General features: G+C 43.9%; 1 protein-coding gene across 4 annotated transcripts in view; it reads right to left on the bottom strand.

Moving 5' to 3' along the window:
• The window catches only part of atp8a1 (ATPase phospholipid transporting 8A1), a 210,649-nt gene that overhangs the window by 106,150 nt on the left and 89,582 nt on the right, over positions 1-14,917 (bottom strand). For 2 of the 4 annotated variants that reach the window (XM_014199121.2, XM_014199123.2), the window contains exons 6-15: positions 12,638-12,678; positions 9,316-9,389; positions 7,783-7,852; positions 7,238-7,365; positions 6,722-6,833; positions 6,408-6,573; positions 6,100-6,105; positions 3,149-3,276; positions 2,807-2,884; positions 2,393-2,481 (exon numbers count right to left, since the gene is read on the bottom strand). In XM_014199121.2, the coding sequence (XP_014054596.1) occupies positions 2,393-2,481; positions 2,807-2,884; positions 3,149-3,276; positions 6,100-6,105; positions 6,408-6,573; positions 6,722-6,833; positions 7,238-7,365; positions 7,783-7,852; positions 9,316-9,389; positions 12,638-12,678 (892 nt within the window). The remainder of the gene's footprint in view (positions 1-2,392; positions 2,482-2,806; positions 2,885-3,148; positions 3,277-6,099; positions 6,106-6,407; positions 6,574-6,721; positions 6,834-7,237; positions 7,366-7,782; positions 7,853-9,315; positions 9,390-12,637; positions 12,679-14,917) is intronic. The other 2 variants (XM_014199122.2, XM_014199124.2) reach the window with 1 other exon arrangement.

The following is a 14,917-nucleotide window of genomic DNA, read 5'->3' as shown; positions in this document are numbered from 1 at the left end:
AAGTGGAGTGGTTGAAAAACAAGTTTTAATGACTCCAACCTAAGTGTATTTATTTCACCTTTATTTAACCAGGTAGGCAAGTTGAGAACAAGTTCTCATTTGCAACTTCGACCTGGCCAAGATAATGCATAGCAATTCGACACATACAACAACAGAGTTACAAATGGAATAAACAAAACATACAGTCAATAATACAGTAGAACAAAAGAAAACAAAAAGTCTATATACAGTGAGTGCAAATGAGGTAAGTTGAGGCAATAAATAGGCCATGGTGGCGAAGTAATTACAATATAGCAATTATACACTGGAATGGTAGATGTACAGAAGATGAATGTGCAAGTAGAGATAGTGGGGTGCAAAGGAGAAAGATAGATAAATAAATACAGTATGGGGATGAGGTAGGTAGATAGTTTGGCTGTTTACAGATTGGCTATGTACCGGTGCAGTGATCTGTGAGCTGCTCTGACAGCTGGTGCTTAAAGCAAGTGAGGGAGATATGAGTCTCCAGCTTCAGAGATTGTAAACTTCAGACTTTCCGGCTATAGGCCTGCAATGGCAGACAGCTTCCTAAACCTGATCCTATATGTTTGTGTGGTCATGCCAAATTACCATAGGAGCTGGCAAGACAGCTCGAGAAGATCCAGGACCAGGCAAAGACCTTGTGTCACTGTAGTAGAGCCCCTTTCTCCATGATGGTCCCCAGAAACTCAACAGTTAAAGGAGATCGTAAGAGAATTTAAATTTAAATGTGATTATGACTGACATCTTAGTGGTTAAATGGGTAGATTACAGCAGGGATGGTTACACAGTTCAGCACACTATGCTTTGATCACATTCTAACGTATCAATTTCCCCCACTCGATTTGGGGATACATATCAGAAACCTGCTGTCAATGTGTTTATGGCATGCTTCTCTAGCTTTGAAAAAAAAGAAGAAACTGATATTCTTGAACACTCCACAAACAAATCTAATGGTTCTTTGATTGATGTGTTTTTTCCCCTCCTTGCACCTGAACCTTGGCCGGAAAGGAAGGCGTGGCAACCTGAACCTTGGCCGGAAAGGAAGGCGTGGCAACCTGAACCTTGGCCGGAAAGGAAGGCGTGGCAACCTGAACCTTGGCCGGAAAGGAAGGCGTGGCAACCTGAACCTTGGCCGGAAAGGAAGGCGTGGCAACCTGAACCTTGGCCGGAAAGGAAGGCGTGGCAACCTGAACCTTGGCCGGAAAGGAAGGCGTGGCAACCTGAACCTTGGCCGGAAAGGAAGGCGTGGCAACCTGAACCTTGGCCGGAAAGGAAGGCGTGGCAACCTGAACCTTGGCCGGAAAGGAAGGCGTGGCAACCTGAACCTTGGCCGGAAAGAAAGGTGTAGCAACTACTTGTCCTTCTCTAGCTCGCAGGTCGGACAGCTTCACCAGTGGCACTGGAGATGAAACAGGCGTTCTTGTCCCCCAACCCTGCACTTCTTCAAGCATGTTTTTAATTGAATTAATCACGTATTGTCACACTCTGCTGAGATATTCACAGTCTGCACCCTATTCCCTTTATAGTGCACTACTTTGGACCAAGGCCCATAAGACTCTGGTCAAAGTTAGTGCACTATATGGAATAGGGTGCCATTTGGGATGCACCCACAGTTCCCTTGGAGCTTCTTAGCTGCCTGTATCACACTAAGCAATGTGTGTCATTTTCAAATTGCAGAAAGGAACTGATACCATATTCACAGAACAAATGCATTAGGAACTAACAGGACAACCCCCTCCTGCAGTGTAAGACCATCAAATAAAAACACGGGCTGAGATTAAAGCGCTCGGTTACAACATTACATGAGTTTTTGAAGACTCAACTAACTACACAGTCTAGGCTATCCCAGAGGTGGTATACTTTGAACAGCCTTACTGAACAGCTGTGAGCAGTTGAGTATACCACAGCTGATCTGATGGGTAAAGGCCCCTAGCATCTATTTCAACCACAATATGCACTGCATTAATTCCTGGTCAGTGCTCCAATACAGAGCTAAGCCACAACATGGAAGCTCTACCCACCATCATCACCCTATCATAAAAAAAAAAAAAAGACAGACAATTCTCAACTGTTCTGGGGGAAAAAATCCACGGGACAGTAGCAAAAAATAAAAAGAAGGCCATTGCATGCAAACAGTACGCTGTGTTATTTATAGTCTGCGTCGAAGAGTGGTACGCACTGATGCAACTGCTAATGAGGCGGCTGGGGACAGGACAAGGAGTGCCAGATGTACAGCTGTACACCACAGTACACACTTCACTTAATGAAGGTGATTGGGAGAGAGGAGGGAGGAAGGAGAGAGGAGTGGTAGAGGGAGAGAGGAGTGATAGAGGGAGGTAAACATGCGAGGAGTAGTGGAGGCAGATCTTACCCGTAGGCCACGCCGGCGACGGTGCACTTCTTGAACTGCATCACGTTGCAGGTCAGAGTCCCCGTCTTGTCAGAGAAGATGTATTTCACCTTTAAGACAAGAGTGAGACAGCTAATCACTGCTTAGTGTCGATCGGAGACAGCCAATCATTGCTTAGTGTCGACCAGCGGCACACCAGCGACAGGAATGTTGAGCCATGTGGCGCTCCGTTTAAATCAGTAATGGAATAAGATCAGACTGCACAAACGCTTTACTTCAAATGGTAACCAACACCAATTCATGGGTGACTAGAATTTATTTTTTGTCAACATTGGAAACAAATGTGTATTTGCTGCAACTACTATGTGCAGGGGAAGGTGGATATAATTCATGAATTAAATGTAATTCATAAAAATGTTGAACAAGCAGCATTACCTGTCCTAGTTCTTCATTCAGGTTGGAAGTGCGAGCCACGGCTGGGGTGTTAGTGGGCTCATAGAGCATGTCTGTATCCTGAAATAATCATATAGAATGTTATGAGACAACAACAACAACTTCAAACATTTCAACTTTGACATCAAGTGACTAGACAGCAAGAGACCTGTGTGCCATGCTCGAAAGACTTGAATTGGGGTCAGAGCTATATGAGACATTAACAGGGTTGGGGGTCAATTACATTTCAAATCAGGAAGTAAACTGAATTAACAATACATGTAATTGACCCCCAACCCCAGTCAATGATAACCACGGGGCTCCAAATCCTGTGTCTTCTCTCACCCAGTTGATGAAGAAGGCCTGTGTGAACTTGATGACCTCCAGAGTCACCAGCAGACTGATGGGGATCAGGTTGTTGAAGAGAATGATGAAGGTGAGGAAGTTGAGGCCAAAGTTTGCGGCACCACCATCTGTCAGCGGGACGGCAAGATTCGGGGGGAGAGAGGAACAATAGACCAGATTTTTGTCAGCATTGAATCCCACCCAAAACCGTCGGGAAAAAGCCCAGTTCCCAGAGTTCTAATGCTCAACGTTTTCACAATGCAGTGTATGCCTTGTACAACATTGTATCAAAGTTGTGCATTAGGTGAGATTTAATACCCATCTCTTCCACCCCACCTCATCCTCTCGCCACTGAAATTGATATTCACTCCAATTAAGGTCCCATAATTCTGGCTACAGAAATGGGACTGATCTAGAGTAGAATCATTTAGGTCATATAGCAGCAGCCTTGGCATCCAGCATGATCCAGGCAATGAATTCCACAACGCACTGTGAGGAATTATGGATTCTCCTTCACCCGATCCATGATGAAACAATCAAAAACACCAAAAAGGAGACATACAATCCCCACTGTCAGAGTAGTAGCTCACACAAAAACATGAGTGATGTGAATTACCTTTCCTCAGCTTGCAGGAGTCGCAAGAGAAACTTTCCTCAACCAAAGCGTTTCCCTTTAGTTTAGCAGTTGCGAGGAGCCCTTTTCCCCACAACAGAATGATTTAAAGATGAAATCATAAAAAAAGATGGAGTTCAAAATGGAAGCTACTGCTATTGGAACGACAGCACACAGAGAGGAGAGGAGGGAGGACTTGCCAGAGGTGGGGTGGAAGACAAACGAGTTTGATGTCTCAAGACAAAAGGAGAGGGATTCAGTCCAAAGCACATTCCTGTCCCAACCAACAAGGAGTGTAAAAGAGCAGGATGGATTTAGAGATCAACATTGAGCAGTGTGATTGGCCTGTAAGTAACTATTTTCTCTGTAGTGTGTGAGGTCACCTTGTTACACATGAACTGATATATTCTCAGAGGGGTAAATAAAGGTTGGGATCAGATTAAATTGCAGCCATGAGCAAGTCAATCACAACAAACCAAGACATGCACCATCCACCCCTCTATCTCCTTCTTATGTCTGACTATAGCTGTGATATATTGGAGTAAAATTCAGGTAATACGTGATTTTGCATCAGTATTTGCTTCTATTTCAGAGCATGTGTATCCAAAAGTAAAACCAGCCCAGCCCATCTCCTCTACTATAACTTTCTACTATAGTAGAGCAAAGAGCACCCACAACCGTGGGCTAACTTTTAGGGGACAGCGAAAACCCACACCGCGCTAAGATGAGTTAATGGGTGAAGTGCGGGGTAAGCTGTTTAAGCATTGGGCAGTCAGCAGAAACCGACAAAATCCGCAAAAAAACCAACAACCTGCTTTTTAGTGGACGGGGATTTAACCGTGAACGTATAACAAATGGCCGGACGTTATTTTCAACTCTTCATCTGCATAAAGGCTGTTACGATCTAAAGACTGGGGACCATGCCAGTTTGGATGTCAGCAGTGTAGGCTGTGTCATTGTCAAATTCATTATTTATTGTGTATGCATAAACATAAACGTGCCCTCTTTGACATACTGTATGGGTAACGTACAGTATGTGGTTTGATGTGTGGTGATCCAGCTTCTCTCCCCACTGACCAGCATGCACTGCCAGTCCATTCATCTTGACATTGTGCTCTCCATCTGACTACAGATTGTGTTGACATGTCTCAATGTGCAATTACAGTCAAGTAATTTGGGTAAGCAGTATGTAAATGCTACAGTGAAAGTTAATATGATTTGATGAATTCACCACCTCTCTCTTTTGACACAGGTCGAAAAAATCTTCAGTGGACTGAGCCCCTCCCTCCCTAAAAGGAACAGTCAGTCTCAAGATGGACGCCTGCTTTATGACTCACATCACCCTCATTTGTACACCACTCTCTGCTCTACCCCATAGGATGGAGTCTTTTAGGTGGGAGTTTCAAAGCTACAAACAAGAGCAGTGAAACCCCTGGAGATCGAGTCAATCAAATTTTCTGAGACTGAGGGGAGAGTAGGTCATAAAACAAGCATGAAATTGACAACCTCTCCTAACACAGGCCTAGTTGAAAATAGAGTAATGGCTGTAGTGAGACATTAATCAGTTTGCAAAACGAGGCTCACAGACTCATTGGAAAAGAAAGCCATCTTTTGCAATGGGGAAAAAAATACTAAAAGCACTTTTCAAGTAGCCACAGAGGCTGTAAAGTTCTATTACCTGTCGCTTTTATTCTTTCAATAGTAGTTAGTCTAACACCGGCTTTAATTGAAAAACATGTCTCAAGAGTGGATGTGAAAATCTATCTTGTGCTGAAATAGGTTTTGAATCACTCCTTCGCTCTCTGTTTTGCTTTATAAAGAATAAACACTGGCAGCGGGAGGGAGAGAAAGAGGGAGGCATTTAGAAAATGTCACCGGTAACCCCTGAGTTGTACTGCAGCATCTATGTTCATCTACACGTAGAAGCATCCTGCCTACCAAGAGCTTCCTGAGCGCAATCTCATCTCTAGCTCTCACAGGACAAAGAGCAGAAGTGAAGTTTCTTGACTCATAGTCCATTTGTGGTAAAAAGGCACAAAAAAAGGGTGGCTGGATCTGAGGCCTAGGTTTGCAAAGAGTTTAACGCATCACACACGAATGGAGGAGAAAGGGGGAAACACTGTGTGGATCAGGCACTAAAAGGAACTAAAGAGTAGAGCGTAAGAGCTGGAGGGGTAAACCTAGCGTCGGATCCCTGGCCTGTGCTGTCCATGGCAAGGGGGCCCTTACAAAATACGACAACCATATAGAGGGGGCTTAGCATAGGCAGAGCTTCAGTTAGGGTGTTAGTATGGAAGGGTCATTCACGGATTGGCCAAGGCTTTTAAATGGTTGTTACCTGGAGCTGTTAAAAAACAACAAAGAAAAACAAAGAACCAAAACAGAACATTAGAAATGAACCAAAATGTACAGCAGCGCACTGATATTCAACCATTCCTTTCATTCACATCACGTCTATGCATGTCACAATCAGTTATGTTTACATGGGAATACCATCAATCCCCATCGCCACATATTTGACTTGTGTTGCAAATACATACTTTAACAGAGGCAAAGTAAAAGAAACAATGACACAGCGACATCAACAAAACATAACTCAAAAAGCAGACACAATATGTGGACTATAACTTGCGTTGGTGCTCTTACAGTTCAAGTCCATGTACCAGGCTGCATTGCCGTACTGGTACTTCCAGATGGTCTGTCCGATTGAACAAACCAGAGAGATGGCCAGTAGACAGCCGAACAGCAGTAGAATCTGGAAGTTTGTGATGCGCTCCACGTTGGACAGCTTCAGAGGCGGCCGTGTGGAATTCTGGACAAAAGTAACAGACATAATAGAAGTTATAATACAAAACCCCCTAAAAATGACTGATATGTGGATTTCTTACAAACCTACGTGGCTCTGGATAAGATTGTCCGCTAAATTACAAATGTACATGTGGACCAGCAGAGGGCTTCACCTGCATGAGCTTGGTGTCGTGTCCAGTGTAGACCACAACGCCATGGACCCACTGGGTGTTCCTCAGCTGGGCACCTCGCAGCAGAATCTGGTCCGGACCCAGAGGCACGGTGCTGGAGTCACAAACAGAAGTGTCCATGAGTCTCCAGCATAGGCGTAGTGTGGAGGAGCTTGCAAAACTATGGAACTCAAATCCAACGTTGAGCTTTCACTGCTACAGTGACGCTGTCACTGAGTACGGAGGGAACAGAAGTCCTCACTTCTTCCAGTTTTCAGGGACTTTGTTCTACCTCAGGATTAAGATGCAAGTCTGTATTTCAGATGACTGACACCATGTTCTTTATTACTATGGATTGGCAAAGCCCCCAAACAAACACATAAACTAACACTAAGCAGGTGCTTCTAATCTTCTCTTTACTCCATAGAAACATGAAATTAGCCACAAACCCACACAATTCACTGTGCTGGAAAAGCTGCTAGCTGGTTGAAAAAGGCAGAGCGGTGTGTTGTGTCCCACCTGTGTCCGTCCAGACGGATGTTCCCCACAAACTCATAGAGATGGCGGTTGGGGCTCTCGCACTCCATGCGCCCAGAGAGACGCATTAGGCTGTCAATGTCCTTGATCTCCGAGGTGATTTGCAGTCCCTGTGCGCACGCACGCACACACACACACACACACACACACACACACACACACACACACACACACACACACACACACACACACACACACACACACACACACACACACACACACACACACACACACACACACACACACACACACACACACACACACACACACACACACACGTTCCAATTCTATTTCAATTAAGGGGATAGCCTATATTGAGAAAACACTTCACTTTCGTAATGGACTGAGCTAAAATTGGTTAATGTGGTTTCTGAAATATCAGAAAAAAATATCAGAACATCTCATCTGGGAAACTCCTGGAAGGCTGACTAAAAGTTATCCCTGGCTGACTTTCAGTTCAATACTTCCAAGTTGCCTATTTCCCAGGAGATGGAGTAAACGAAAATGTAGGAGAGAGAAATAATCACCTGTCGGATTTTGAGGTTTGTTTCTCCATCCAAGTTTGACGTCTCAATGTAGCACATGCCTTGGGGCTCACTTGTTTAAAAAGGGGACGTAAAAGAGCATCAAATTGAACATCGGACCTGGAGAACTTAAGATAAAAGTTAATTCTATATAATAGACTCATTCATCCATTTAATGATGATTTTTGATAGAAATAGAGAGGTGGGACTCCAACAAACAAAGGCCGCAAAGTTTTCTGATACCAGGTTGTTTTGAACTAATACAGCCAAGCATTTTATGACAGCCCCAAGTCCTGGAAAAGCGGCATAGGCAAGGCTAACATCTGTTTGCAGCTGACCTTGAACTCAGTCGACTTTCAAAGACAGAGAAAGTAAACAGGCATGCCAAGCGAGCACTAGAACCACAGCAGAACAAAATGGGGCTCTGACAGACACAGGGACAGAGTTACAGAGCGCACCGGACCAGGTGGGTCGCTGGTTTGCCGCTTTTTTAATAGAGTGATTGATGCATGACGAGGGCCCATCCAAAAACAGGGGAAGAAGGAGAAAATCCAAAAGGGTTTTTTCCCACTCAAACCCTAACCTCAATCAATGAGGTTGTAGTTTCAGCTGTTTTGAGTCATTGGGTGATCAATAAGGGCTTTGGACTCCTGACGACAGACAATTGCTTTGCAGGAATGTTCTAGAACCAGTCAGTCATGCTTCAAATGTCCTGTTGACAAGATGGGACCAGTGCATCAACAACACTGTTGGAGTATTCATGAATATTTAGTATTAATCAAATATTCCAAATATCTACTTGATTATAGTAGATGCATTGTTGTAAGCATGTTACAATATGCTATTATGCCTGGTTCAATTCCAGGCTGTATCACAGCGTCGTCCGGGTTAGGGTTTGGCCGGGGTAGGACGTCATTGTAAATAAGAATTTGTTCTTAACTGACTTGTCTAGTTAAATAAAGGTTAAATAAAAATATAAACAAATATGCCAAGATTAATTAAAATGTTGTCATGTCAGTCACAGAAATGTCACTATTTCTATGGTCCCAGCATGCAACGTTTTAGTGTTGACTTATAGAGCCATGCACAGTTAGGAACATGGAAACCCATTCACAGTTCACACACAAACTTATGCTCTTGTCTCAACCTTAAGCATGCTTTTCTGTGGTGCTACACTAAGAAACTAACTGAAACACTTTCCATGTTTGCTTAACGAATAACAGTTTGGTTACAGGTCTTAAAGAGCAATTCAATAATTTATGTCTTGTCTCGCTATATTTTCAAGCCATAAAAACATTTCTTGTTAAGGCATCTGACTGTGCCTAGATGGGATCAATGTGTTCACTGACCCATTCACCTTAATCTCTGGCTTTACCTTCCTGCCTTAGAATGTCAAATCCAATATTTATCATTAATGTTGGCAGTGCAAGACAAAACGTCCTGAGTTGTAGTTGACTTGTATGCTATGCCCCTCTTCCCACGCTCCCACCGCCACACTCCCACCCTCATGCTCGGCAGTGTGGTTCGGTTCCTGACCTGGAAGACAGAATGACAAGGTCGGCCGGGAGGTGATCCCCATTGGCCGCTTTCACTACCTCCCCAACGCCCACCTGATAGTACCCAGCACGCACCAGGAGGGGTCAGCGAGAGCAGGGGCATCCAGGAGAAGGACATTAGGGAGAGAAGAAGGGGAGGAGGGTGAGAGGTAGAGTACAAACAAACACCAAAACAAGGGAGGGGAAAGAGAATGGTTTAATTTTATGGAATAATAAGGACAGTGTAACCCTTGCACGTCCAGAGGGTTTGGTATAAACTGGTTTCAAAAGCCATTTGGACAAGGTTATTACAAACTATATCAAGTCATTTAGGATCGTCATATACAGTACTATACAAATACAATAACCCAATTTATTCAATATAAATAATAGGGCGAGAGGAATTACAATTTAATGAGATTTTAGATGAGGTCTGGAAAACGTGCAAATAAATTGCTACTGTGCAAACAGACAAAACAGTGTGCCATCTGGATTCAGTACAGCGTGTAGGCCTGTGCCATCTGGATTCAGTACAGCGTGTAGGCCTGTGCCATCTGGATTCAGTACAGCGTGTAGGCCTGTGCCATCTGGATTCAGTACAGCGTGTAGGCCTGTGCCATCTGGATTCAGTACAGCGTGTAGGCCTGTGCCATCTGGATTCAGTACAGCATGTAGGCCTGTGCCATCTGGATTCAGCACAGCATGTAGGCCTGTTGCATTGTTTCAGCTTTTTCAAAGTATGGGTAATAGGTCAGAAAGGACATAATCAGACAGTAAACCGAGGCAGGGCCCAAAGTAAGACCTGGTCCAAATTAAGTTTGAAAAGGTGAAGGAGGAAAGGACGTGAAGACATGTTAGAAGGAAGTGATGATTCCCACAATGCAATACCGTTTCTCAGTCTTTAAAAAAACTCTTTAATAGCAGTAGCAGCAGATCTGGATCTTTACAACATTGAAAATGTAGCATGCACTTAACCTGCTTTGATAGTAGGCCAACGTTTTTAATCGAGGCACTTAAAATGTCTGCTCTTATTTGGAATCAATCACCACTTCCTTGTGTGAGCTGACAGAGAGAGGGAGGGAGAGAGAGAACAGAGGAGGAGATGTCCTCAGGGTCTGGCGGGAACAGGTAGGTGAACCCACAGACTTCTACCTGGATGACAGGAGGATAGAGTCCGCAGGTACGTAATCTGAGCATCCTACTCGAATTACATCTCCCACCACTGCCTGTAAGAAACACACTGGTTACTGATGGATAGAGCCCACTGCCTGGAAGAAACACACTGGTTACTGATGGATAGAGCCCACTGCCTGGAAGAAACACACTGGTTACTGATGGATAGAGCCCACTGCCTGGAAGAAACACACTGGTTACTGATGGATAGAGCCCACTGCCTGGAAGAAACACACTGGTTACTGATGGATAGAGATCACTGCCTGGAAGAAACACACTGGTTACTGATGGATAGAGCCCACTGCCTGGAAGAAACACACTGGTTACTGATGGATAGAGATCACTGCATGGAAGAAACACACTGGTTACTGATGGATAGAGATCACTGCCTGGAAGAAACACACTGGTTACTGATGGATAGAGCCCACTGCCTGGAAGAAACACACTGGTTACTGATGGATAGAGATCACTGCATGGAAGAAACACACTGGTTACTGATGGATAGAGATCACTGCCTGGAAGAAACACACTGGTTACTGATGGATAGAGCCCACTGCCTGGAAGAAACACACTGGTTACTGATGGATAGAGATCACTGCCTGGAAGAAACACACTGGTTACTGATGGATAGAGCCCACTGCCTGGAAGAAACACACTGGTTACTGATGGATAGAGATCACTGCATGGAAGAAACACACTGGTTACTGATGGATAGAGATCACTGCCTGGGAAGTCATGGAAATGATCATCATGTGAAAAATGAGAAGTAAACAATCGTAGTGAAATAATATAATTTATAAAACAGAGGAATAAATAAGCCAGTCGTCTTTCCAGGGTTGGTCAACCAGGCAGAAAACCTGGGTCGTGTTTATTAGGCGCCTAACGGAAGAAAGTGTCATGAAACAGGAAGGGACAACCTAGACTTGTTTTCATTTTCTGTTGCGGTGTTTGCGTGCTCTAATGAAAACGACCCTAAATATCTTATGTTCCACTGCCACTTCAAGTGGATTACACCGTTTCTTTTCCTGTGAGGAACAATAAAAGCTACAGGGCAAAGACGTGCATCTGTATTTCATACCCCAGCAAACTCCTTGTTTCTGCCCAAAATGTCAGAATGAGGTCTTCCCATAAGCATTAATATAATATCTAGAACAGTAATTCACCTTGTTCTGTATCCTCTGGGGTTCATCATTAAGTGTTTGGCTTCCACAATTTCAGAGGCAATTTCTCACAGTAATGGTAAAAAATATGCAAGAAACCTCTCCCGGTTTGAAATGACAATATATTTACCTGGGCCACTAAAACCATGCATTCTCCAGAACCAGAGGCAACGGTGAACCTTTCTTAATGTCTTGTCCTGCCTCTCGCCCCCCCAGCAGAGCTGTAGTAAGGAGAAACCAGTTGCGTGTGCCTTCTATTTAACGGCCAGGCTATTAATATCACGCTTCCTTACCTTTTTTCCTTTTTCACCTGATTATTGTGGGTGGACCATTTCTGACACGGTAATTAACTGGGGTGTTTTATGACCACTGGACTAAAAGCTGCTCTCTCTCTCTCCATGTCTGTTATGTTCTCGGGCATAGCCTTCCTTCTCTTCTTATCGTTGTCCGTCCACATGGAAGCAGTGGATTAATTAGTGACCAGGCCAGGCTGATGAAAGGGGCCGGATGGTGAACAGGAGGTGTTGGTGTGTGTGTACTTAATATAGAAAGATTGGATAGGAAGAGACTGTTGTGGACACATCCTCATCAACATCTGTTCTTTGTTCCAGTTCTTGTGGGATGTCAGTGGCTGTCTATGAATATCTCTCCTAGAATAATATCACACCCCTGCCTGATGCCGTTGGTTAAAGGGGAAGTTCCGTATTTTACAAATTAATGTTAGATGATCCCAGCATCCTTAAAAAAGGTTATTTGTCCATTACTTTACTTATTTGCATGGTTGCCCCTATCACTCCCATTGATAATCAACTACCTGTGGCTAAAGTTAGCAGAAGTTTGTAGTGGCGGTTCCAATAAAACCGATCCATGGATTACCCTACTGTCTCTCCTGGTACATAGACTACTTTCAGAGTGGGGAACAATCTAACACTGAATTGTAAAACACAGAACTTTCCCTTTAAGTTAAAAGGAGGTAGTCTGGTAATGTACCTTGGCCCAGTGCACGATCTCCCAGGCACCATTCCTCAGCACTTTAAAGAGCAGAGACAAAAAGGTAAGAGAAGTGTTGTGACACGCAAGATAAATCACTACCACCATGCTTTGTTTAGCCTACTTAGAAGGCACAGTGTTACACAATGCATACCGAGCCATATATTCTGTCTTGTCATTTGACAACAAAGAAATGCATTCATGTTTTGAAGGCTAGGCCTACATACACACATAATGTACACACACACACACACGTTCAAAAGTTTGCGGTCACTTAAATGTCCTTGATTGAAAGAAAAGCACATTTTTGGTCCATTAAAACAACATCACATTGATCAGAAATACAGTGAAGACATTGTTAATGTTGTAAATGACTATTGAGCTGGAAACAGAAGTTTACCATTTTAAAAAGGCTAATTGACCATTCGAAAACCATTTGAAAACTGTTCTACTAATTAAAGAAGCAATAAAACAATAAAACAATAAAACTGGCCTTGTTTAGACTAGTGTATCTAGAGCATCAGCATTTGTGGGTTCAATGACAGGCTCAAAATGGCCAGAAACAAATAACTTTCTTCTGAAACTTGTCAGTCTATTCTTGTTCTGAGAAATGAAGGCTATTCCATGCGAGAAATTGCCAAGAAACTGAAGATCTGGTAAAACCCTGTGTACTATTCCCTTCACAGAACAGCGCAAACTGGCTTTAACCAGAATAGAAAGAGGAGTGGGAGGCCCCTGTGCACAACTGAACAAGAGGACAAGTACATTAGAGTGTCTAGTTTGAGAAACTGACGCCTCATAAGTCCACAACTGGCAGCTTCATTAAATAGTACCCGCAAAACACCAGTCTCAACGTCAACAGTGAAGAGGCGATTCCGGGATGCTGGCATTCTAGGCAGAGTTGCAAAGAAAAAGCCATATCTCAGACTGGCCAATAAAAAGAAAATATTAAGATGGGCAAAAGAACACAGACACTGGAAGATTGGGAAAAAATTGTTACGGACAGACAAATCTAAGTTTGAGGGGTTCGGATCACAAAGAACAACATTCGTGATACACAGAAAAAATGAAAAGATGCTGGTGGAGTGCTTGACGCTATCTGTCAAGCATGGTGGAGGCAATGTGATGGTCTGGGGGTGCTTTGGTGGTGGTAAAGTGGGAGATTTGTACAGGGTAAAAGGGATCTTGAAGAAGGAAGGCTATCACTCCATTTTGCAACCCCAGGCCATACCCTGTGGACGGCGCTTAATTGAAGCCAATTTCCTCCTACAACAGAACAATGGCCCAAAGCACAGCGCCAAATGAGATGATTGTGGACTACAGGAAAAGGAGGACCTAGCACGCCCCCATTCTCATCGATGGGGCTGTCGTGGAGCAAGTTGAGAGCTTCAAGTTCCTTGGTGTCCACATCAACAACAAACTAGAATGGTCCAAACACACCAAGACAGTCGTGAAGAGGGCACGACAAAGCCTATTCCCCTTCAGGAAACTAAAAAGATTTGGCATGGGTCCTGAGCTCCTCAAAAGGTTCTACAGCTGCAACATCGAGAGCATCCTGACTGGTTGCATCACTGCCTGGTACAGCAATTGCTCGGCCTCTGACCTCAAGGCACTACAGAGGGCAGTACGTACAGCCCAGTACATCACTGGAGCTAAGCTGCCTACCATCCAGGACCTCTACACCAGGCTGTGTCAGAGGAAGGCCCTAAAAATTGTCAAAGACCCCAGCCATCCCAGTCATAGACTGTTCTCTCTACTACCTCATGGCAAGTGGTACCGGAGTGCCAAGTCTAGGACAAAAAGGCTTCTCAACAGTTTTTACCCCCAAGCCATAAGACTCCTGAACAGGTAATCAAATAGCTACCCGGACTATTTGCATTGTATGACCCCCCTCCCAACCCCTGTTTTACAATGATGCTACTCTCTGTTTATCATATAAGCATATTCACTTTAACTATACATTCATGTACAAACTACCTCAATTGGGCCGACCAACCAGTGCTCCCGCACATTGGCTAATTGGGCTATCTGCATTGTGCCCCACCACCCACCAACCCCTGTTTTACACTACTGCCACTCTCTGTTCATCATATATGCATAGTCACTTTAACCATATCTACATACTACCTCAATCAGCCCGACTAACCGATGTCTGTATGTAGCCTCGCTACTTTTATAGCCTCGCTACTATATATAGCATTGTCTTTTTACTGTTGTTTTATTTCTTTACTTATCTATTGTTCACCTAATACCTTTTTTACACTATTGGTTAGAACCTGT

This window comes from Salmo salar, chromosome ssa05 (genome assembly GCF_905237065.1).
Source record: "Salmo salar chromosome ssa05, Ssal_v3.1, whole genome shotgun sequence".
In the NCBI taxonomy this organism is placed as follows: domain Eukaryota; kingdom Metazoa; phylum Chordata; class Actinopteri; order Salmoniformes; family Salmonidae; genus Salmo; species Salmo salar.
The sequence above is the reverse complement of the archived record's forward strand: the minus strand, read 5'-3'. Positions and strand labels throughout refer to the sequence as shown.